We start from the raw sequence: 24,750 nt of genomic DNA on the forward strand, positions 1-24,750 counted from the left end.
GCACATAAGGATTTTGGAATTTTTCTTATGGGCTTTTACTTTCAGTACAAAACATCGGGAGAACTGTGTATCTGAAGAAGTGTGCATGCACACGAAAGCTCATACCAAGAACTAACTTAGTTGGTCTTTAAGGTGCTACTGGAAGGATTTTTTTTATTTTAACTATGGCAGACCAATCGGGAGAACTGTACAACGAATCAATAAAATAAGGAGGAGCTCTTGTTTTTTCAGCTTCCCCCGATTCCTTGATTCTTTGGAACACTGTTTGTTGAAAATGTATAGCTTGCCTCAAAGCCCTTTGCCCCCCCCCCGCACCCCCAGTCCTGCCACCCAGTTTGTTTGGCGCCCCAGCGCGAGAGGCTGCAGCCTGGGAATTCCCTGGCGCGCCCAAGGGAAAGGCAATGGCCGGCCCCACCAGGGCAGCACAGGAACACTGGGCTCGCTTTCGTTCGGCCAGCCTGGCTGGGCCCTTCTTTGCTCCTCCCTACCACAGAGACGACATTTGGGCCCGCCATAGAGGTGCCGAGGGGCAGAGCGCCCGGGCCAATGGCGCTGTCTTATTGACCGGAACTTCCGAGGTGAGCGTGCGGTGGCCGCTCTAGGCTTTCCCCGCCCCTTCTCTCTCGGCAGCGCCTGGACCTGTGAGGAGAAGCCGGAAGCCGCGGGACTCGGGGCGACTCGGGTCTCCGTCCCCCTCGCCTGCCTCCTCTCCATGGCACCGGGCAGCGGGGGACCCGCCAGTCCCCGGAGCCGCCTCCGCAGCGGGACGGCAGCAGCAGCAGCAGCGGCGACGGCGGAGCGGAGGCGGCGCCGAGGAGACCGGTGACGCCGCCTCTGCCGCTCCCGCTGCGCCTCCTCAGGCCCGGCCTGGGCTCCCTCCGCCATGGGCTCCCTCTTCCGCAGCGAGGCGATGTGCCTGGCGCAGCTCTTCCTCCAGGCGGGCTCGGCCTACGAGTGCCTCAGCGCCCTGGGCGAGCGCGGCCTCGCCCACTTCCGAGACGTGAGTGGAGGCGACACGAGGCGCGCGCCTGCATTTGGTGCTTCATGGAGTTTATGCGCTGCTTGATTGTCGGGGGGGGCGGGGCGTGCCGAGAAGGAACCCCTCAAAGCGGTTTACAAAAAAACAGAACAATGAAACTATCACTTTTTTTTCAACTTTAAAACATACAGAAAGTTAAAGGCCAGCATAGAATCGAGACTAAAAGCCCCTACAGGCTTTCTAAACACCTGGGCAGGTTTGTCTAAGTAACAACTTCTTCCTCTATCAGGCCCCGAAGAGAATGCAGCTTGTCTGGCTGTTAACCAGAAGGTTAGCGGTTCAAGCCCGCCTAGTGACAGCTGCGGATAGGATTTCTGCATTTTAGGAGGATGGACTTGATGACTATTGTGGTCCCTTACAATTCTGTGGTTCTGTGAAAGGTGCCTGCCTGATATCAATAGGCAGGGAGTTTCAGAGCTTTGGTGCTGCCACACTGTAAACTGATGTTTCTTGAACTTGGGTCCCTAGCTGTTGTTGGACTACAACCCCCATTATCCTTGACCACTGGGCCTGCTAGCTAGGGATGAAAGGACTTGGAGTCTAGCAACATCTGGGAACCCAAGTCTGAGAAAGGCTGAAGTTGTGGAGCAGCCTTAAAAAGAAATCAGGCAGCCCTGTGAATAAGTGGAGAAGAGGTGTGCTCCTTACAGTTGACACTGGAGGCTCCAGCTCCTGTCAGCCTCAACCAGCATAGCCAAAGTCTGCAGATAGCGGTGAGTTGCCCAGAAATATTGGGAAGGCCACATACTGTAGAGATGGAGGGCAGGATTCAGCTCCCAGCTCAGTCTTCTTGTGGGCTGATTGCCATCTCTCAGGCTTACTTACCTCACAGGATTGTAGGTTCTTTCTGCCTAAGTGTTGAAACTTATATTTGTCCCCGTTAAAATTCATTATTTAAAATTTGGTCCAGTTCTTCAATCTTGTTAAGGTCACCTTCTATCCCAATTCTGTCTTCAGCGGCATTGGCTACCCCTCCCACTTTGGTGTCATCTGCAAAGAATAATAATATTAATAATTTATTATTTCTACACTGCCCGTCTGGCTGGGTTTCCCCAGCCGCTCTGGGGGGCTTCCAACAGAAAGTTAAAATTACAAATTTGATCAGCATCCCCTCAATACCTTTATCCAAATTATTTATAAAGATGGCCAGGATCCATTGTATCGTCCAGCTAGTTCTGTATGTGTGAGCCCAATTTTCTTGTTCTCACAAGCCTTATAACCCATACAGTCTAGGAAAAAACTTTTAGTGCTCTTGTATAACCAGGTGCTTAACTGGGAATAGTGAATGATTTGCTGTTATGCGTTGTATTAGGGGGCCCCGTTGTGGGTTTTGTTGTTTAATTGGGTCCTACTTTCCAACATTTGGGATGCTCCATACAACATTTCTTCCATGCTGGTAATAGGAATGGCCAGGATCCAAAACATTTACTGATTAACAGAAGTCGTTTGAGAAGTTCATTATTTCCTTGTCTTTATTACATTTGCTTATTGGTTTTATGACTCAGACATTCTAGGCCTACCTTTAGAAGCTGGTGAACAGAATATGGAATTATGGCTTGGCTCTTGAAGATGTTAGTTCATAATTTATTGTGTTGAAATAATCATTTGCTTGACCCTTTGTTTTACACCTGTCTTCCTGCAGTTTTACAGTAGATATGCAAAAACCACTTTCTCACTGAAGCACTAATATCAGATTAACACTTGAACTAGTTTCAGTTTGAGGCTTAACATATATTTATTAATATATATTAAGCCTCAAACTGAAACTAGTTCAAGTGTTAATGTGGTTTTTGCATATCTGCTGTAAAACTGCAGGAAGACAGATGTAAAACAAAGGGTCAAGCAAATCCTCATTTATGTGCATTGTTACTTGTTCATTCCTGTGCACCTGCACAGTGCTAGGTACCTGGAGGTGGTAGCTGGAAAGAAATGGGGAGCACCTGGTCAACCAAGCCCCACTGACCCTCCAGTTTGTGGGAGCTGGAGGTGTGGCGGAGCTGGCCCAGATGCTGCGCGTTGGTCAGCTGAGGCCCGCTATCAGTCCAGCTCCTGTGAGTGTCAGCTGTCCCCGCACGTGTCAGCTGGGCCAGCTCTGCTGACTCTCTATCTTGCATGAGCTGGAGGGACCATGGGGCTTGTTTGAGGAGGACTCTCCAGAGTGCTCCCCATTTTATGTGATTTTGTATATGTTCACAGGCCCAGAATGGAATGGGAACTCACCTGTAAATTAAAATTAAGTGCATTGATTTTACAATCTTGTTTGGAGGAGTTGATAATCTTCACTAGCCTCCTTTTAACCATAGTTTATCATACAATTTCCAGAGGGGTAGCTGTTAGCTTGCTGCACTTTGTATTTATACCACCATAAACTTTGGTGTACCAGAGTCTGCATCCTCAGATGTTTTTTCATTAAAAAATTATATCGTGATATGTAATAATTAAGCACCATAGATATTTTGTACTATTTAACACTTATAGCCCAAACTTCTACACATGTTTACTAATACTGCAGAAAGCCAATTTTCAGACCTGGAAACTGAGCATCCATGTGGGTTTCCCTCATGTTAGGGTTCATTCACCTTTACGTGTAGAGAAAATTATTTAGCCCCTGGTTATGTTGATTGTCTTTTCTTACACTTTTGTGTGGTTCTATGTTAGAGAATTGTAAATTAGTAGTGCAGTCTTATAGATGACTATTCATATTGCAGCCTTCATCATTTTGTAAACAAAAGCTGAATTCAGAATTTAAATACTATAATACACCCATATATAGTAATGGAGCCCTTTGGCCAGGATTTATACAACACAAATTATTTTTGTGTGCTTAAGGAGAGTTTGGGTTTCTCTTCCTTTAATTAACATATCTCGGACGATGGCACACATAGGTTTTTGAGACTGAGAATTTCAAAAGCAATGCAAGGGATCTTCTGTTCACAGAAAAGTGGTATAAACTTGTAATGTAGTACTAATGCTTGGGTACCCTTCAGTTTTTGAATGGAATTTCTTCTAAAAGAATAAAAGTATTTTTAGCAGGATTAGGGGTGAGGGAGGGTTGATCTCAGAACTTGGATGTTTGATTGTGAACGTAAGAACAGCCGTGAGGGATCAGGCCAAATGCCCATGACTCCAGCATCATGTTTCCATTTGAGCCAACTGCAGTCCACAGGAAGCCCACAAGGAGGCCATGGATGCCACCACTCTCTCCACTCATGATTCCCAGCCACTGGCATTCAGAAGCATCCTGTCTCCAGCAGTGGAGGTAGAACAGAGGTGAAAATAGAATGGCTGTTGGGTACCCAGTTTCAGCTATTTTTGTAATATGTGTCTCTAGAATTGATTTTTGCAAACCAGGGAATGGGAATCTGGTACCCTCCAAAGTTAGTTATTGGTATGAGCTAATGGTCCAGGATTGTAGGCGTTGTGCTTCAGCAGCATCTGGAGGGCCCCAGGTTCCCCACCCCTACTGTAAATATTGATGCAAAGGGCTTTTAAGTTGGATCTTGGGGCAAATAACATTTTCCTTTTTTCTAGCTCAATCCAAGCACCAGTGTCTTCCAACGGAAATATGTGGGTGAAGTAAAGAAGTGTGAAGAGATGGAAAGGATACTTGGTAAACTTGGGAACTGCAGGGTGGCTGACTGCTTCTTCATCATGCATTAAACACTGGGGGAGGGAGACATACCTGATTACCCTGGCAAAAGGTTGTTCCTCTGTAGGGAGGTCCATTTCAGGGTCACATTTCACATGTGTCATAGAATCATAGAATTGTAGACTTAGAAGATGTTTCAAGGGTCACCTAGTTCAACCCCTTGCAATGCATGCAGGAATCTCCAACCTCTGCTTTAAAAACTCTAGTGAAGGAGAGTCTAGCACCTTCCAAAGGAGTCTTCTCCATTACTGAACAGTGCTTACCATCATAAAGTTCTTCCTTTCTTGTAACTTGAATCCATTGGTTTGGATTCTACCCCCCAGAGCAGGAGAAAACAAGCTTGCTCCACCCTCCATTTGACAGCCCCTCATTTATTTGAAGACAGGTATTATATCTCCTCTTAGTCTCCTCTTCTCCAGGCTAAACTCCCTCCACCGATCCTTATAAGGCTTGGTTTCCAGACCCTTGCATCATCTTGGTCACCCTCCTGCACACGTTCCAGCTTGCCTCTATCCTTAAGCTGTGGTGCCCAGAACTGGACACAGCATTCCAGGTGGGGTCTGGCCAAGGCAGAATAGAGACGCACTAGTATTTCCCTTGATCTGGACACTATACTTCTGTTGATGCAGCCTAGAATAACAATAGCTATTTTGTGCTGCTTTTGGGGGGCTCATGTTTCACTGAGATAGGTGTGTATTCTGTAGTCTACCATAGGCGCCGACTCCATGGGGCGTGAGGGGGCCCGAGCCCCCTCAAAAATTCGTTTGGGGGGGCTCAGCCCCCCCAATAATCTTGGGCGGTGGTGGGCGCGTCCGCGGCTTTTATAGGGCGCCCGGCGCGCACCAGCTCGATAACGGGCACCGGTGCGGCGGGGGCGCCGGGCCGGGGGAGGGGGGCGGCCGGCCTGTCTCCTTGGCAACCCCATTGAGCAGCGCCGGCTCCCCCGGGAGGGCCATCCCCCCGCGCCGCCGATCGCCAACACCGCCGACGCTGTGGCTGCCCGAGCCTGAGCCCGAGCCCTACCCGAAGCCCGAGCCAGAGCCAGAGCCCGACCCGAAGCCCGAGCCCAAGCCCGTCAGTCAGTCAGTCAGGAAGGAAGGAGAAATGGGGAGGGAGACGAGGGAGGAAAATTGCGCGCAGGGTGAAGACAGGAGAAGGGCGAACGAGACGAGCTTCCAACCCAAAAAAGGGCTGGAAGACTGGGAGGATGAAGGATCGGGAAAGAAAGCGACGCCTTCCCCGCCCGCGACGTCGCCCGCTTGTCATTGGCAGCGCAGCGGGCGCCTAGAGGAGCTGGGCACCGGCGCAGGGCCGCTCCGCAGCCGCGGAGGACAGCTGCGCGGCTAGCAAGGTGCGCCGCGTAGAGCGCGGCCCTTGTGTGGCCCGGTGGCCAGGCAAGCTCGGGCGGGGACCCCCATGCGAATCTAAGACGGGAGAAGAGGGCAGAGCAAAGGGGGTCCCTTCCCCAACCTCCGGCTCCGAGACTTCCCTGCGCCCCAGAAAAGCGAAAGGATTTTCTCTTCTTCTTTTTTTATAAATATTTTATTAAGTTTTCAAATACAAAGTTAGAAACATACACTGAAGAAAAAAGTAAAAGAACAAGAAAAAGAAAAAAAAGAAAAAGAAGAAAAGAAAACCAACCATTCAGCACATTTTTTATATAACTAACTGGACTTCCTCGCATCTCCCTTACCCTGCATTCTTTATAATAAAGATATCAGCAAATTATTACCTTGTTTCGTACCTTATTTTGTACTTTTCAAATACTATACCTCTAAATTTAACATACTTTTCATCAGTTACTTATATCTTAAATTAAACATAGTATTACCTTAGATTTTGACCTTTTCTTACTTAAAATATAATTTCCTGTTTCCCAAATCTAATTGCTGAAGCTATAGTTTCCGAATCGTGTAAATTTTTAACATTCATACAACTTATATTGTTTTTGTAAATAGTCCTTAAATTTTTTCCAGTCCTCTTCCGTTGTTTCTTCTCCCAAATCTCGGATTCTGCCAGTCATTTCAGCCAGTTCCATGTAGTCCATCAATTGCGTCTGCCACTCTTCCAGTGTGGGCAAATCTTGTGTCTTCCAATATTTTGCGATAAGTATTCTTGCTGCTGTAGTTGCATACATAAAGAAAGTTCTATCCTTCTTTAACACTTTCTGGCCAACAATGCCCAAGAGGAAGGCCTCTGGTTTCTTGGGAAAGGTATACTTCAATACCTTTTTTAACTCATTATAGATCATTTCCCAGAAGGCCTTCACTTTTGGACAAGTCCACCAGAGGTGAAAGAATGTCCCTTCAGCCTCCTTACATTTCCAACATTTATTATCAGACAGGTGATATATTTTTGCAAGCTTGACTGGGGTCATGTACCACCTATAAATCATTTTCATAATATTTTCCTTCAAGGCATTACATGCCGTGAATTTCATTCCGGTGGTCCATAACCTTTCCCAGTCCTCAAACATGATGTTATACCCAATATCCTGAGCCCATTTTATCATGGCTGATTTGACTGTCTCATCCTGAGTGATTTTCTCTTCAACCTGCCCTCCATCCTCTTGCGGAAAATTCTTTGCCTGCCCTGCCCGTATCTCGTTTTTGCTTTTTAATTCCACACACGCACCCTTCGGACTTCGTGGCAATCGGGCGCACGGGTGCGTTTCCTAAGAGAGTGAGGACCCCCGCCTCCTCCCCACCTGCTCCCTCGCCAGCCAGCCAGCCGCGCGCCCTAGCCGGAGAGCCCCGGCCGTCCCCGTCGCGCAATCGGCTGGATCTCCCTTCAGCAGGCCATGCTCACAACTCGGCCCAGGGACCCCCAGCAGCGGATCTCCGGCTCAGCTGAAGAATCCGGCAACAAGCCCCCTCCTCCCCAATCGCTCCGCCAAAATACGCTCCAAACCCCCCCCCCCCGATAGGCCACCGGCCGCCAAGTCTAGTGGCGCCCTGAGCGAGGGTCTCTCCCCAACACCGCCACCTCGAACTGCGTTCTCCCGGCTACCCGAGCGAACCAGCGGCAGGACCCCGGTATGGGCCCCCCCAATATTTTTTATAAGTCGGCGCCCCTGTAGTCTACCAATTTGAAACTGAGTTTACCTAGGCAAGAATAGTGGCTGAGGTCCAGGCCCAGTTCTTGTTACTTGAAGCCACCCTTGCTTCAGCTTTCATGCTTATTTCCCTTTCCAGAAATCGGAGCTGTTGGTTCATCGATCATTCCCCGCCCCCCTTGGCCTTTCAGGGAAATGAGATAAGCCTATTAACAAACAATGTGATTAGAAGCTATTTAAATCCTTAGCATTGCTGAAAGCATTGCTCTGTGTTGCAAATTGCATTCTCATGCTTTTAAACTGCTGGCTTAACACAGTTGTTAGTTTTACCAAGTGCTCAGATTTTGAAATTTGCTGTCAGGTGACTATGTAAGTGACCCACCTTCAACAGCTTTGTCAAGTGTTAAATTGCTCCATGCATGTATTGCTCTTTACATGAGGTTGCCCTTAAGTTGGAAACATCAACTGGTTCAAAATGCGGCTGCAGGGATGTTGATAGGAGTATGATGATCAGATAACTAACACCTGCCCTGTACAACTTATTCTTGTAGCCAATGGATTGTATCCAGACTAAATAAATTGCACTTCATTCCCATTGAAATCAGTGGGACTTAATGGGACATGTCAATTAATTAAGTCTCATCGATTTCAGTGAGGCATAAGTGCAACAGTGGATCCAAATCAGTTTCTTTTGGGGCTCAAATTGAAGGGGTGAATCTGACCTTTAAAGCTCTAAAAAGACCTTGAAGGGACCAAGGAGTTGGAAGGGACCCTGAGGGACATCTCGTTCAACCCCCTGCAATGCATGGTGGGTAGAGACACAGTTGCAAAGAAACAATTGGAAACTTCAAAGTTTTCTTCCCTGTTTTTGACCTTCCTTTTTCAACAAGCCTTTTAAGTGGAGATTTTTGTCCCAGTCTGTATTGGTTTTGGAATTGTTTTATATTTAAATTCTTTTAATTGTTTGTATATATGTTCTTATTACTTTGGGAACTTTCATAGGAAGTGATTAATAAAGGCAAATAAATAAATTATTGATGATTTCTAGCTTGCAGCCTCTGCAAGGCAAGAATTGAACACATTCTACTGTACATCTCAGTTCACATGGTGTAACATTGTGGCCTGACAGGCTTATGGAGAGGCCTCCTTGAGCTTTGGGGGCCCTGGAAGGTATTTAGCATCCTCTGCAGTGCAGAGTATTCCCAGAGCAGTAGCCAAATGTGGCCAAGAGTTCCCCAAGGATAATAACCCTGAGAGTTGAAAAAATTCCCCATTCCCTAGCAAACCTTTTGTGGAACAATATTCCATGAGTTAGAATACTCCTTTGAAAGTATTTCTTTCCTTTATTCCAGGATACCTTGTGCAAGAAATTAAGAGAGCGGACATTCCCCTACCAGAAGGAGATGTTACCCCTGCTGCCCCTCCGTTTAAGCAGATGCTGGAGATTCAGGTACTTTGTGGAATGGGGATCTTCTGGAATTAAAGGGTAGTCATAGATCCACTTATTTTCCTTTATTTTGGGCCAATTGTGAGAGCTTGCATGCTCGGATTCCCAACTTTCCTTCAAGAAGCTCATGAGTAGCATTTTAATCTTGTAACAACAACCGTGTGAAGCGGTTTAGGCTGAGGCACTGACTTGTTTGGGCCCATCCAGTGAGCATAGAGTCATTGAATAGAGAGTACAGATCTTTCATCTCGGTACAGAATTAAATCAATAGTTGCCAAAGAAATACTAAATACCCTCTTCATTTTGTGTGGTAAATTGGGGCTTAGTGGGTTTTCTTCTGTTTGAGTCACAGTAGTGGGACTGATTGGGAATACCAGTGAGTTGTGGTGCCTACTTATGATGTATGCGGGTGCCCAGAGCTTGCAAACATCATGAGGTGCAACTGGTTGACTGAAGAGGGGCAGGCAGAGTCACAAAGGACTGGCCGCTTCAAAAGGCCAGAGATGGAAGACAGAGGCAGAGAAGAGGAAAGAGCAGTGCAGCGTTACAGGAAGGGGAAAGACGGAGAGGAAGAAGGAAAAGCTGTACATTTTAGGTAAGGGAAACAGACAGGAATGAGTTTGAGAAGCAGACTATTGTGAAGCTACCATGATGCAACTACTAAACAAATTTTACATTATGGAACTGAGACTCAATCAAGATTGAGAGTGACTAGCTAACTCCCCAGTGGTTTGACATGACCCCCAAAGGTGTACTCCTCCAATATCTTGTGAAACAGATGGATGCCAACAATAAGCTTATTTCAGAAAGGAATATTGAGCCTTGAGGATTTTGTACAGTAGACCCAGTGCTAGCCCAGCACTGTAACAATTGCATGACTGTCATGGGACTTGTGGCCATACAACATCTGGAGCCAGAATGGGAATGCACTTTTGCCCTTGTATTGCAGGAGCAGCTGCAGAAGTTGGAGGTGGAGTTGAGAGAAGTGACGAAAAATAAAGAGAAGCTGAGGAAGAATCTCCTTGAGCTGACGGAATATACCCACATGCTACGGGTCACCCGGTCCTTTGTCAGAAGAACTGCTGAGGTACTGTTACCGTTGCATGGCAAAGCTCCTTAACTTGGGTGTACAGAAGGGAGGCAGTGAGCCACAGGCCAGGTTCCGGGGCACACCTAGTACCTGATAATGGCTGCTGGATTCTTGCAGCAGTGGGCCTTGCTGCAGTCCTGTGAGGCACTGAATGCCATTGAATGCAGGCAAATGCAGTGGCCTTAAGCCTCGTTTCCCATCTCTCTTGGTGATCATCACTCCCTTGTGATTTGGGCACAGCCCTAGCACATTTGAAGAAGTGTTTTCTTTCATTTATTTCTTTTTAGTTTGAGTCCTGTTTACTTACGAATTATGAAGAATTCCCAACTTTAGAAACGGACCGCTTAGCGGACTACAACTGCATGCATAGACTTGGTGCCAAACTGGGGTAAGTGATGAAAACGTCTATACAGTCATACCTTGGATCTGAATGCCCTGCTAGTCGAACATTTTGGCTCCTGAATGGCGCAAACCGTCATTCCGGTTTGCGAACGTTCTTTGGAACCCGAATGTCTGATGCGGCTTCTGATTGGCTGCAGGAACTTCCTGTAGCCAATTGAAAGCCGTGCCTTGGTTTCCAAGTTGAACGGACTTCCGGAACAGATTCTGTTCAACTTCTGAGGTACAACTGTAGACAGCTGGGCACTTAACTGTTAATGGTCATTTCGCATTTATATGAAAATGAAGGCCTGGCCACTTTGATGGTGCCACAGATATGGCAATTTTTTTGAATAATTTAGCTCTTCTTTAGTCTTTCCCTTCTAGTGAGGAAGCAAACCTGCATTAATCCTATTCGTTTAGGTGTCATGCATGCAGGTGAGTGCTTGCATGAGCGTAGTTTTATGTAGTTAACCTGCCTACTCCAAAGTAAATCCCAATAACCTCAGTAGACTTTACTCCCTAGTAAGTGAGTTCAGATTTGCAGCCTCAAACTTGTTTCAGAGCTCCAAACTGACAGTATTAACACTTGGCACCAATCAGTGTCATACTGAATTGAGCTCTGCATGGTTTGATATTTGATAACCAATTGTGTTCCCTTCATGTGCCTATTGTCTTTTTAAGTAAGGAGGAGATTAGTAGATTTTAAAAATTGTTATAAGTGCTGGGATCTTGTAGCTCACTTGGTATGGCCTTGTGTAATTTTAGTGGTTTCCATGTGCACCTGAGTGGCAGAGGCATTTTAGTTTACAGATAATCTGTGAATGCCCAGCCCTTCCTAACTTCACTGGCATGTAATGATAGAATATGGTATCCTTTCTGGTCCAAATGCTCATGTAATAAAATACAAAGTTTGCTCTATAGTATACTTTGTATTTTTTTCAATGTAGATTTATATCTGGCTTAGTTCACCGAGCAAAAATTGAAGCCTTTGAAAAAATGCTGTGGCGAGTCTGCAAAGGATATACAATTGTTTCTTATTCAGAACTGGACGAGAGCCTAGAAGATCCAGATACCGTGAGTAATCAGGATAGATAAATAATGCAGCCTGTTTCTGAAGGTCGGTGCTGGATCAGCCCACCTCCTCATCTAAATTATACATCTGCACGCAAAGTATATGTGGCTACTCGGGTGTTATGGCTGGATCCAAAGCAAGTTCATCACACCTGGATCCTGTAGAAATGGAGTATTTATTATTTAATAGTATTTGTATTCGGTTTTTTTTTAGCCGAAGAGGCTTCCAGCCAGCTTACAATAACTTATCCCACTTTGTGAAAAGTATGGCACCTAAGTGTGACTTGCTTACTCAGTATCCAAACCATAATGTTTAACTGTGACTTGTTGTTCTTAACCATGGTTAAGCTTTTATGTCTGAATAGCTAAAGCATGGTTAAAGATCAGCTACAAACCAGTACAGTATATGACAACATGATTTGAACTGGGTTTGAACTGAGTTACTTCTGCAAGAAGTAAACCATGGCTGAAAAGTAGCTCTGAGGGGATTACAAACTTTCACATCTGGTTTTGATTAAAATGCAATGTGTTTCATCTGAACCTTAAAGTATGGTTAATCTTAATGATGGCTTGTTGAAACAAGCCAGCTTTGTAGCTCATGGTCTGAAGCTTCAAACAAAGCATAGTTAAGGGCAGTATTTTTTTCTGAGGATACTCAAGGGCAGGGGTTGACAAGGTTTACCTTGCCTGGGCCAGTTCACTCCAGCAGAGATCCCTCTGTGGGCTGGATTGTGCACACATGTGTGCCTGCGATTTTCAGCGTCTGCGCAGGTGCGATTTCTGGCACTGCAGAAGCAAGTCCCTGTGCCATGCTGCGCCGGTTTAGCTGAGCAGGCGGTTCGGTTTGGGGGAGACTCGTGGGCCGGTTAAATGATCCCCGTGAGCCGCTTGTGGCCCATGGGCCTTAGGTTGCCTACCCCTGCTCAAGGGCATGCAGTACCCCCCCCCCCCCATGTTAAAAGTGTGGCACTTACTGTAACAACTTCATGGTGAGTACCGGGAGTTTTTTTCTTTAAAAAATATTAAAAAGCGCTGATTAAAGGCTTAAGATCAGCTGACAAGGTGCAGTTAATAAAGAATGGAAATGAAAGGTTCTGAACCCCTCCTCGCAGCTGTGCCAGAGGAGCAGCGTGGGGGAAGTATGCAAGCCTGAGGCTGTAGCTCATTCCCGTCTTGGCAAAACATGGTTTCTTGTGATATTGTTCAAATATGGGCACTAGGCGAATGGGAGCAGTCTCAATAAGGTTAGCCATAATTTTGCTGTTCATTGGGGATTTTAAGAGTTAAGCCTGTACCAGAGCTTTGTGCATGTGGAATCTCTTCACAGAATACAAAAACCCCCTATCTACCCTTTTTGTGTATCAAAGACTCTCCTCCCTGGAAGAGAGGGGAGTGGTTGTGGGCGGGAGACCGAGCCCCGCCCCTGGTAGGGGGCATTAGCCCCCTCCCCTCCTACCTGGCTGGCGCCCACGCCCACCGGAGGTGGCCAACCAGGTGCCTCCGGGGGGGGGGCGTGTGTAGCAGCTTAATGCTGTGGTGCTAGCTCCGCCTCCTCCTCATTCGTCGTCGTCCCTCAGAGAGTCATCAGCTAGGAGTCATCTCAGTTATCACAGGGAAGAGCCACGAGGTTTGGAGTCGGGGGAGGGGTCTGTGTGTGTGGAGGCTGCCTGGTTCCTGGCTTGCCTTTTAACTTTAAAAACCCAGGCAGCCAGGTTTGCCTTGCTGTGTCCTCTTTTCCGGGTAAAAACCTACATTTAACCTTCTATTTCCCCCCCACTCCTGGTGCTTGATTTGTTTGTGCGGCCTGAGTGCGAATTAACCTTTCTTAAGCTGCAGCTTGTTCCCCTGCCCAGCACGTGCCCCCAGCGAGGTCTTTCTTTCTTCCTAGTATCCTCGCTTTCCTTACCCTGCCTCTGCCTTGGTGACAGTGCGTTTTTATTTAATTTCTGGCCAGGGTGCTTGTACATTTTCCCCTCTATTGCCCTTACCTGTCCAATTGCATGGCTGGTCTGGGTGACTGAGTGGGTTTGCCTTACATTTTAATTTGTTGGCCAGGGTGCTTGTGCATTTCCCCCCTCCATTGTCCTTGAGAGCCTGGATAGCTCAGTTGGTTAGAGCATGGCACTGATAATGCCTAGGTTACAAGTTCGATCCCTGTTTGGGGCAGCTGAATATTTCTGCATTGCTTGGGTTGGACTAGATAATCCTCAGGGTTCCCTTTCCTGTTCCTCTCTAATTTTAAGTCGTGTGTGTGTGTGTGTGTGTGTGTGTGTGTGCTTGCAGCGTGTGTTTGTGACTGCTGTTTATTGTGCCTGCCGTTTATTTATTTATTACTCTTCTAGTGTGGGTTTAATTTACCCTGCCATCCCTTCCATTGGTAGCACTTGAAGCGGGAGCCCCCTGTAAAATTTTAAAGGCTGCCGGGGCTGGGAATAGACTGTGCGCTTAAACCTCACCCCTCTTGGTTTCTCTAAGCCACCCCCCCCCCATCGCTTGATGTTTAGGGGAAGAAATAAGGCAGGGCTTGGGGTGGACAACTCAGGGTTTCTGATCAGGGAACCATTCCTCAGCACTCCATGTCTATACGTTTAAAACCTTTGAAGGTGTGCCTTTGCCTGGTTCTTGTCATTGGCTTCACTTGCCAGTACAGGCTCCCTAAAGAAAACCACTTTTACACAACAACAACAACAACAACAACAACAACAACAACAACAACAACAACAACAACAAAAGTTTTCGGCTTATAGTACCTTACTGAAAAGTCCAGGTTAACCCACGGTTTATATTTCCATTTCTTTTTGACTCACTGTAAAGGACAGCTATTTTCCTTTTCTTCAAAAACTTCCTTACCCAGCATGTTCATTTTACTCCCCCCACCCCTCCTCCCTCCCAACTCCCCCCCACGCTTTCCTTCTCCTCCCCCCACCCGTCCTCCCTCCCTCCCCACCACCCTTTCAGGAGATACATGGGGTCTTTGGAGTTCCCTGTGCTTCTTGCCAGAGTCATCACAGTTGCCAGACAGGTTTTTCAACTCTCTGCTCTTTCAGCAGCTCTAGTTGCATTGTCAGTTTAACTATCCAGCAGTTTGACCAATTGCAGTCTTTTGTCTGTTTAAGTACCCTTAACCCCCTATCTACCCTTTTTGTGTACCAAAATTCATTTTTAAAAGAAATTGTGCAGTTGGTTCAATATGAGTGGTTAGTCGATCACCAATAAAGTGGAACTGTAGGCCAAAGTTTAATTGAACAATTTATGTTTACTTTTCAGGGAGAACCTACCAAATGGTTTGTTTTCTTAATATCTTATTGGGGTGAACAGATAGGCCAGAAAGTTAAGAAAATATGTGACTGGTAAGAATTAACATACTTTAATTTGCTTTACTTTTTCCTACTGAGATTTTTATATTTTGACCACTTTGTAAAATAATAACAGCATCGGCGTTGGGAAACTGAGTATGCGCCTGAAAACATGACTTCTGTGGCTACATATGTGCTTATTAATTGCATTTGTATCTTGCATTTCTTCAGTGGCAATAAGGTGACCTGCACAAGGTGCCCTGGAGGTTTCTTATTCAGCCACTGATCAGACTCAGGCCTGCCTAGCTTTAGTAAGGTGGCAGCATACCATATTTATGTGAATCTAATGCACACCTCAGTTTTCAAAGCCTTGAAACCAAAAAAGTATTTGCTATGTTAGCAGTGTTTTTCAAGCTTGCAATCAAATCTAATGCTCCATCAAATCTAATGTGCACCCTATGTTTTGTGATGTAATTTGGCAAAAAATGGTGAGCAGTGAAATACACTAATATTTATTTGACCATAACCCTGATCCTTACTGCATACCTGCAAATTATTCTTGGCAAAAAGTCTTTAAGTAGAGTTTGTCTGCCATTGTTGAACTTCTCAACCCGGAACCCCTGATAAAACTTACAAGGTGCCTTTGTTTCCTGGTACACAGTCTGACAGCTGCTGTGCTGATCCATCACCCTGGCAGACTTCTTCAGCTCTGTGTCCAAAGTTGGGGAAGGGCTGTAGCTCAGTGGTAGAGCACCTGCCTTGCATGCAGAAGGCCCCAGGTTCATTCCCTGGTGTCTCCATGTTAGGGCTGGGAAAAGCTGCTGTCTGAAACCTGGGAGAGCTACTGCCAGCCAGAGTAGACAATACTGAGGTAGATAAACCAGCGCTCTTGACTCAGTATAAAGCAGCTTCCTATATTCCAGAACTAGTTTAGGCTTTGTTTTTGTGTTGTTTTTGCAAGACCAGATTAAGTTCCCTCTGCTTTTGTTTTGCAGTTCTGTTCTGCTCTTCTATGTTGGGCTCTTTTATGTAAACTATTTCTGTTTTTTTGCCAGCTACCATTGCCATGTCTACCCCTATCCTAGCACCCCTGAGGAGCGCCGAACAGTTATGGAAGGACTTCAGGTTCGCATTCAGGATCTTCATATGGTGAGTAGAAAATTACTGGTGCACCTTTCAGGCACAAATCGTCTCATGGAAGAATGTTAAGGAAGAGGTTGGGCCAACTTTCATCCATACGGACTTTAATGTAAACGAGGGATGATCAGCTTCACTTTTTTTACAGGTGTTGACAACATTGGCTCTGCTTTCTGGGAACTCTTTACAGTTTATGAGCTGTTATATGTGTACTCAGGCATAGGATTTTACATATAAAATGTGTACACCTAAGAAATCTAAAAGACAGACCTCTTCTATTCAGCACCTGACACCTGTTGTAGCTACCACACTCTTCCATTCTATCAAAGGTCATTCCTACCTGTTTGGTCCCCTCCCTTTGCCTTTTAAAGTGCATTTACTCTCCTCTTTCTATGTAGTTTCTCAGAACAAATAAAAAGGGCGATACTTTATTTGATAAAAAATAAACTGATTGGGCAAAAAATCTGGGTTGTATGGCTTGGGAGAAAAGAAGATACTTCCCCAACTGTCTGGAAAGAAATTGGTTGCCATCTGCGCTCTCTCCCTCGCTGTGTGTGTGTGTGTGTGTGTGTAAGAGAGAGTGAAAGCATGTGTATAAGCTCAAGCCAGAATATAATTACATGCTTTCCAGTAGCTGTACTGGTCTGTTGTACTAAGAAAATAATTTCTCTTGATACCCATCCAACCCAGTGGGACTCACTTCTGGGTTGATCTGCAGAGGCTCTCTGAAAATTCTGCTGGTTCCTAAGGGCCAGCTAGACAGGTCTCAGTGTAGTCTCTTTGTAGTCTCAGTGTGTGGATGAGATAGTGGTGTTGGGAGGAGTGGGTTTCTTAGATATTGGAGAACTTTCCGGGACAAGGCGGGCCAGTGCAAAACGGATGGGCTCCACTTGAGCTGGGATGGAACCAGACTGCAGGCTTCCCACAGGCATCTGACTGGCCACGATGATAACAGGGTCCTGGACTAGATGGGCCATTGGGCTGCTCCACTTGGTCCGTCTTATGTTTGTGTGTTGGCAGTTCAAATTGGAGGTAGGCATGTGGGTGAACTGTAGCAGGACGGCCTTTATTCTGGAGTAGTTAATCCAGAAACAGGGAGGCCCCAACCGATGTTCCCTGAGGGAATGTGCCCCTTGATGGAAAGACTGTACAACCCTATTCTATTTCTTACAACTTTAAAGCATTTTTAGTTGGGCCGCCTGAAGCCAGATGGAATAGCTTTTGAGCTGCCCGTAGATAAAATCAATACTGAAAGACCTATGTGAGTATAGCTAGCGAGGGCAGTTGTGTGAACTTTGTATAAAGTTGCCCTGATCGTTCAGTGTTCTTGCTATAGTTTTAAATATTTTTCTAAAAACAACAACAAAGGTACTGCATAAGACTGAAGATTATTTACGGCAAGTTTTAAGCAAGGCGTCTGAGTCTATCTACACCTGGGATGTCCAAGTGAAGAAGATGAAAGCCATTTACCACGTGCTGAATCTCTGCAGCTTTGATGTCACCAACAAATGCCTGATTGCTGAGGTCTGGTGCCCAGTGGCTGACCTGCCAAACATGCGCCGAGCCCTCGAGGAAGGATCTGTAAGTGATTTAAATTTTAGTTTGCTTTATTTATTTTTATACCACTTAATTGTTAACATTTCTAATCAGTGTACGTAAAAACAATGCACAGAAAATGGGACAATAAAATTTATCATAAAACCAGACACCCTCTTAAAGTGCCTGCTGGAGTAAAAAGGTCTGCATCATGTGCCTGACGTTCAGCAAGGAGACTATCTGTCTTCATCTCAGCAGGGAGGGAGTGGGCTTGGGACCCACTGCACTGCGCTGAATGTACTGAATGGTAGGAGAGAATGTTGCACTGGCAGCATGTAGCATTCAGGGTTTTCAGTATGAATGATAAATTACATGCATTTCTTTATAAATAGAAGGGAGGAGGCTCTGAGTTGCGTGGATAATGAAACTCAGTGCCTTGCATGAACAGGTTATGGCTGAAGTTCAGCAAACCGCAAGGCTTTCTGAGGATTGTCTGTAGACTTCTGTGGACATCAGGTGAGGTGGAAGGCTGGAGTTGCACAGGCTCGCCCTGGCTGACATACACACATTTGGATCTCATGGTTACAGAGGAGGGGTTTGCACACCTAGTTCTGAAGCATGTACTCTAGCATGTGAATGACATGGAGAGTTTTGTATGTGTACATCATCAGAGCTGGGGTTGCTCAAGTCTGACTCTGCGCATCCCCACCCCATTTCTGCTCATGCTCATTGTCTGGATAACAGAATGTGGAAATCAGTGTTATTTTTCCAGCGTCTCAAAAAATGATACAGGTCTCCTTTTTTAAATTCTGTAACCAGAGTGAAAGTGGAGCGTCTGTCCCTTCGTTCATGAACACGATACCAACAAAAGAAACTCCTCCAACTTTGATACGTACCAATAAATTCACCTCTGGATTCCAGGACATTGTTGATGCTTATGGGATTGGGAGCTACAGGGAAGTTAATCCAGGTGGGTCATGGATTGAAAGATACTTATTGAGAAGCAGGATTTATTTTTTCTCCTTTGTTAGGAATGGTTGCAGGAGTTTCTTAAGAAATCTTTACAAGGCATGGAAAAGTGTTTGCTATTTAACACTTGTTAGCAACAATGGTTTGTCGTGTGCTGCAGAGTGCATAAGAGTGCAAAGTAAATTCAGCTGGTTACACATCCAGGTGGACAGAGGGGAGATGCCCCCTGGGCAGCAGATGAGCAGAGTAGACTGGGATAGGGGAGAACTAGATTGCATTTGGCACGTCAGAGAAGACCCACTGAAATCAACAAGCTTGACATATAGCCTAAGAGAGTGTGTCAAAAATGTTCATGGAAAGGCCGGGTTTGGGGGGGAACATGGAAGAGCAGAGCAGTGGCTGGATTATGCTTTTCCTCCCTTCTTTCAAGGGCCAAAATGAGCCAAATTATGGCACTTTCAAACAATGACTTAAGCTAGCATAGGCAGCTTATGGATGCTATGCATTATGTATAGTTGCTTATAAAGCTGAAATTTTGTCCCTCTCATTTTGCAGCTCTCTTCACCATCATCACCTTTCCCTTCTTATTTGCTGTGATGTTTGGAGATTGTGGACATGGTTTCATAATGTTCCTGTTTGCTTTGTTCATGGTACTATATGAAAAACACCCCAAACTTCTGCGATCACAAGACGAGGTACAGATGAATTCTTCTTCTTCTTCTTCTTCTTCTTCTTCTTCTTCTTCTTCTTCTTCTTCTTCTTCTTCTTCCCCCTCCTCCTCCTCTAGCACTGCAGCTCCCATCAGCCCCGACAGCATGGCCAGTGGTCAGGACTGGGTCAGGAATGATGGGAGTGTAGTCCAAAAACATTGCAGAAAGCCTTCCAGTTGTTTTTGGACAACTGATTGTCCTGATCATTAGCCAAGCTGCCTGGGGTGGATGGAGCTGCAGTGCATCGTTAGCTCCTTTTTTCTCTTGTTGACTTGGGCAAGGGAGGGCAAATCATTCACCCATTGTTGTATGGAAGGTGACAACTTTTTCTAGTGTGGAAGCACCATGTGTTGGACTCACCCAAAGGCATGCATAAACTGATGGTAAATTCTAAATAGCAGAGATGTAATTCAGCAAATCCTCATGCCTCGCTTGTGATCTTCCTGGGGGCATCTGGCTGACCACTTTTGGAAGTTGAATGCACAAAGCACACTGCATCCTTACTAAGATTGGCTGCTTCTGCTGAATTTCTACCACACATTGCAGGAATTGTGAATTGTGGCGTATCTGGACACTGCACCACATCAAATACAGTGGTACCCCGCAAGACGAATGCCTCGCAAGACGGAAAACCCGCAAGACGAAAGGGTTTTCTGTTTTGGAGGTGCTTCGCAAGACGAATTTCCCTATGGGCTTGCTTCGCAAGAAGAAAGCCCATAGGGAAATCTCCGGGGACCTCTTTTAAATGCTGGTGGTGGTGAGCAAAGCCTTTCCCCCCCTCCGGCCTTTAGAAGAGGTCCAGGAAGGCCGGCGGGGGCCGAAAGGCTTTGCTCCCCACCGCCAGCATTTTAAAAGCAGTCCGGGATAGCAGGGAAGCGCTTCCCGCTATCGCGGACGGCTTTTGAAGGCAGGCGGGGGGTAGCAAAGACTTTCGCCCCCCGCCCGCCTTCAGAAGAGGTCCAGGACCTCTTCTGAAGGCGGACGGGGGGCGAAAGTCTTTGCTCCCCCCTGCCTGCCTTCCCGGGAGAGCGGAGAAAGGCAGCGCGTTTCTCCGCTGTCCCGGACGGCTTTTGAAGGCAGGCGGGGGGGGGCGAAAGTCTTTGCTCCCCCCTGCCTGCCTTCCCGGGAGAGCGGAGAAAGGCAGCGCGTTTCTCCGCTGTCCCGGACAGCTTTTGAAGGCAGGCGGGGGGGGCAAAGACTTTCGCCCCCCGCCCGCCTTCAGAAGAGGTCCAGGACCTCTTCTGAAGGCGGGCGGGGGGCGAAAGTCTTTGCTCCCCCCTGCCTGCCTTCCCGGGAGAGCGGAGAAAGGCAGCGCGTTTCTCCGCTGTCCCGGACGGCTTTTGAAGGCAGGCGGGGGGGCAAAGATTTCGCCCCCCGCCCGCCTTCAGAAGAGGTCCAGGACCTCTTCTGAAGGCGGGCAGGGGGCAAAAGTCTTTGTCCCCCCTGCCTGCCTTCCCAGGGGCTTTTACATCGCCCCGGACAGCGGAGAAGTCCTCCGCTGTCCCGGGGTTTTTTAAAATGCTGGGGGTGGGAAGAAAAGCCCTTGTCCCCCCCCCCCAGCCTTCAGAAGAGGTCGGGGGACAGACTGTCCCCGGACCTGGTCTGAAGGCGGTTTCCATAGGAACGCATTAATTGATTTTCAATGCATTCCTATGGGAAACCGTGCATCGCAAGACGAAAAACTCGCAAGAAGAAAAAACTTGCGGAACGAATTAATTTCATCTTGCAAGGCACCACTGTACATTGTTTGGAAGTGCATCAAAGCTTTTATGTGCTGCACATGTAACAAAGGGTCTTATCTTTGAAGTTCACATGGCAGTCAGTGGGCCTGTCCTTTTTAACATTTGCAGATCATGAAGATGTTTTTTCAAGGACGATACATCATCTTGCTGATGGGACTGTTTTCTGTATACACTGGCTTGATCTACAATGACTGTTTTTCAAAGTCTTTGAACATATTTGACTCCCACTGGAACGTTTCCCAAATGTTTGCTGTGGAGTGGCGGTGAGTGACTCCTTTGTTAAACCCAGTGCGGTGTGAAAGCAACCTACTGAATTGAGATAGGAAGCTCAGAGGTATCTCTCCCCACTTGTGCAGTGTCCTAAACCTGTCACAGCATACTTTTCACTCATTCTACAGCAGGGTCAGTAAACTTTTTCAGCAGGCGGCCAGTCCGCTGTCCCTCAAACCTTGTGGGGGTCAGTCTATATTTTGAAAAAAAAGAAGGGAAAAAAAAGAGTGAATTCCTATGCCCCACAAATAACCCAGAGATGCATTTTAAATAAAAGAACACATTCTACTCATGTAAAAACATGCTGATTCCTGGACTGTCCGCAAGCCGGATATAGAAGGCAATTGAGCCAGTCCGGCCCCTGGGCCTTAGTTTGCCTACCCATGTTCTACGGTAAATGAAATGTGCCTCCAGTTCCTGCCATTTTCATGATTAATTTTTTTAGCCTTTCAGTTCAATTATGAAGTATCTTTTGTGGTGTGCAGAATAATAAATGGCTTACTGGAAAGCAACAGCCAGTAACTGCCATTCTAAAACATTGTGGTAGCTTTTCTCAATCATTTAATGAGAGGGATATGTGTCCTTCACTTGAAGGACATATTTACTAGCTACCTGTATGCTTGTTGGTGGTGCCACCACCAGGGGCTGCTCTGTTGGTATTGACCTGTGACAGGGCCTTTTCAGTGGCCACCCCGTGGTTGTGGAATGCTCTCCCAGGTGAGGAGTGTTTTTCTCCCTCATGATTGACTTCCAGGTGATTTTTTCTTTTTAATTCCTGGGAAGGTTGCACAAGGCCTCTGGAAGGCTGTAAATACTGAGTTGGACTATTGTTCCATGTAGCTAACCATTGTGTAGAGTGACTGACTGGCAGGATTTCCAATGGGAGGGTTCCCCAGCCCTACCTGCAAGATGTCACAAGATCCTTGTGGGATCTTGCGGAAGCTTCTGACAGCAAATAGCCTATTGTGGTGATACAAATATCTTTGTTCAAGGCTTATTTCTGCTGTGTGCTTTTTTTTTCTAACAGTGAGGAGGACATGAAGAATCAGTATTTGATGTTAAATCCAAATGCAACTGGAGTGTTCATAGGACCTTATCCTTTTGGCATAGATCCGGTTAGTGTTCTTCCCTGGAGCTTCCACTGTGTGGCAACGATGACCCTATAAAGTAAAAATGACAGTTTTATGGTTCTGAATCATAGGTCAACAGATTTACAGCTTTAATTTTTATAAATATTTCTGTTTGCTAGGATAGTCCTATAGGGTTGGCAACTCTTCCTTACTTCTTAAGGAAGTGTACATGCAAAAGGTGGAGGGTTCAGTCCCTGACATTTCTGGGTGGGTCTGGGAAGAAAGTTATGCCTGAAACCCTGGAGAGCTGCTGTCAGTAGACCAGAAATGGAGAAAATGTGGCCCTCCCAGCTATTGCTGGACTCTACCTCCCATAATCTTTTTCCATTGACCATTCTGTTTGCGGCTGATGTGAGTTGGAGCCCAGCAACACCTAGACGGCCACAGGCTACTCACCCTTGGCATAGGCAATACTAGCTGGACCAAGGGCCTGTTTCTGGGATAAGGCAGCGCCCTGCGTTCCTAACAGCTTTGTCCCACAGAAGGTAGCCGATTAAAGGCACTATGTGCTATTTTTGTGAACCCCCCCCCCATGTTCATGTTCCCTATACCTGGTCACCTCCCACCCTTGTCAGGAGAGCCACTTAGTAACGCCTTTTTCTCATTTCAGTTTGCCCCCTTGGAACCTCTCCCTCAAAGAATTCCCAGCATAGTACCACCTTGCTGTCTCCACTGTAGCATGGTTTTCCATTTCAAGGATATTATCCTGGGTGTCCCATGTTTTCTAACCTGCAAGAGAACTAAAGTGTGTTTGTAAAAGAGCTACATGGGGTTTCTTGCTTACCTTGCATACAGGAATGCTGGAGAAGGACTCCAGACTGTGCTCTATAAATCATTGCTTGTAGTTAGAATCTGAGCCAATATCTCATTCCTCTTCCTCGGTTAAGTCTGATTCTATCTGCCTCCTCTCTCTCTTACCAGATTTGGAACCTGGCGAACAATCGTCTCAGTTTCTTGAATTCCTTCAAAATGAAAATGTCTATAATTATTGGAGTGACCCACATGACGTTTGGGGTCATCTTAGGAGGACTTAACCACTTGTAAGTGTGTCTGCGGCTTTAAGAAAAAGGAAACAAACTCGCAAGAACTCGCAAGACGTTTCGTCTTGCGAAGCAAGCCCATAGGGAAATTCGTCTTGCGAAGCAGCTCAAAAAACGCAAAACCCTTTCGTCTAGCGAGTTTTTCGTCTTGCGAGGCATTCGTCTTGCGGGGCACCACTGTATTTTTAAAATTCCTGTTCTTAAGATAAAATGAAAACAGCTCTACATAAAGCAACAAGCTGAAGCTTACCAAATTATCAATGACTATTAGTGCAAACTTTTCCATGACAATTACTATAACCTACATTCTCTCTCCAGATTTATCTTGCTGCTCCAGATTCAAAGCCTTTGCTGGGTGCTAGGTGTGTCAAAACTATTTCTCCTTTAGCTGTTAGCAAGTTTATATCACTCCTCTGTTGTTTTCCTTCTTAGTTACATGAGGCTTGGGAAGGTTTGTACTGAGGGTCGTAATGAATTGATAAGTCTTGAGAAGATTAATTTTGAGGTTTGGGATTTTTGAAGGTATATATTTATGTGGTTTTAATTGGTGGTTGTTGAAAACTATCAGTTTATCCAGGACAGTTGTGTACAGTGGAGGTTTGAGGTGAATTGCTTTGCTCTCCTCTGAAATTTTATATGTAAGGATCAAAGCCTATTGGTGAGTATCAGCTTGTTGTGTTTTATGTACAGTGGGTTTTTTCTGGGCTATTAATATTTTTATTTTTTATAGATTTATTGTGCTTGGGTTCTTTGTTAAATAAGGTCTCCACTGAAAACCTTTGTGTTGAAACACCTGGGGCATATATTGAAATATACAGCCAAGTATAGGATTTGGCCTAGTAAAGGTTTAGCGTTTATAAATAGGACAATTATTTCATTATAATAAATCTATGTTTTTAATACACCAGTTCCTTAGCTCTGTTGTTTGTTGATAGTTTTTTGTGTGTGCTTCAGTTGTTTACAACAATTTGGTATGCCTTTTTATTCAAGGTGGGAATTTCTTGGAATAACTTTTATGTATAACCTATTTTTAAAAATCAAGTTGATGAACAAGCACAGCTATTAATCAAGATCTAGCCTACTGTTTAAGGCTCCCTAGAGCTCCCTAGCTAGTAGGGAACCTTATACATGACCTTACTCTATTTTTTAACAACATTATTATTATTATTATTATTATTATTATTATTA

General features: G+C 45.8%; 1 protein-coding gene across 2 annotated transcripts in view; it reads left to right on the top strand.

The window, feature by feature from the left end:
* Window positions 1–481: 481 nt before the first annotated feature.
* Window positions 482–24,750, top strand: part of ATP6V0A2 (ATPase H+ transporting V0 subunit a2) — a 33,735-nt gene continuing 9,466 nt past the window's right edge. The window contains exons 1-14 of one of the 2 annotated variants that reach the window (XM_083476682.1): window positions 482–1,000; window positions 4,571–4,649; window positions 9,096–9,193; window positions 10,140–10,277; window positions 10,568–10,668; window positions 11,609–11,735; window positions 15,000–15,082; window positions 16,084–16,177; window positions 17,534–17,746; window positions 18,521–18,671; window positions 19,226–19,365; window positions 21,231–21,385; window positions 22,420–22,507; window positions 23,444–23,562. In XM_083476682.1, the coding sequence (XP_083332808.1) occupies window positions 884–1,000; window positions 4,571–4,649; window positions 9,096–9,193; window positions 10,140–10,277; window positions 10,568–10,668; window positions 11,609–11,735; window positions 15,000–15,082; window positions 16,084–16,177; window positions 17,534–17,746; window positions 18,521–18,671; window positions 19,226–19,365; window positions 21,231–21,385; window positions 22,420–22,507; window positions 23,444–23,562 (1,703 nt within the window). In that variant the 5' untranslated portion in view covers window positions 482–883. The remainder of the gene's footprint in view (window positions 1,001–4,570; window positions 4,650–9,095; window positions 9,194–10,139; window positions 10,278–10,567; window positions 10,669–11,608; window positions 11,736–14,999; window positions 15,083–16,083; window positions 16,178–17,533; window positions 17,747–18,520; window positions 18,672–19,225; window positions 19,366–21,230; window positions 21,386–22,419; window positions 22,508–23,443; window positions 23,563–24,750) is intronic. The other variant, XR_014519481.1, reaches the window with a different exon arrangement.

The sequence above is a fragment of the Podarcis liolepis genome (genome assembly GCF_965112155.1).
Source record: "Podarcis liolepis genome assembly, chromosome: 15".
In the NCBI taxonomy this organism is placed as follows: domain Eukaryota; kingdom Metazoa; phylum Chordata; class Lepidosauria; order Squamata; family Lacertidae; genus Podarcis; species Podarcis liolepis.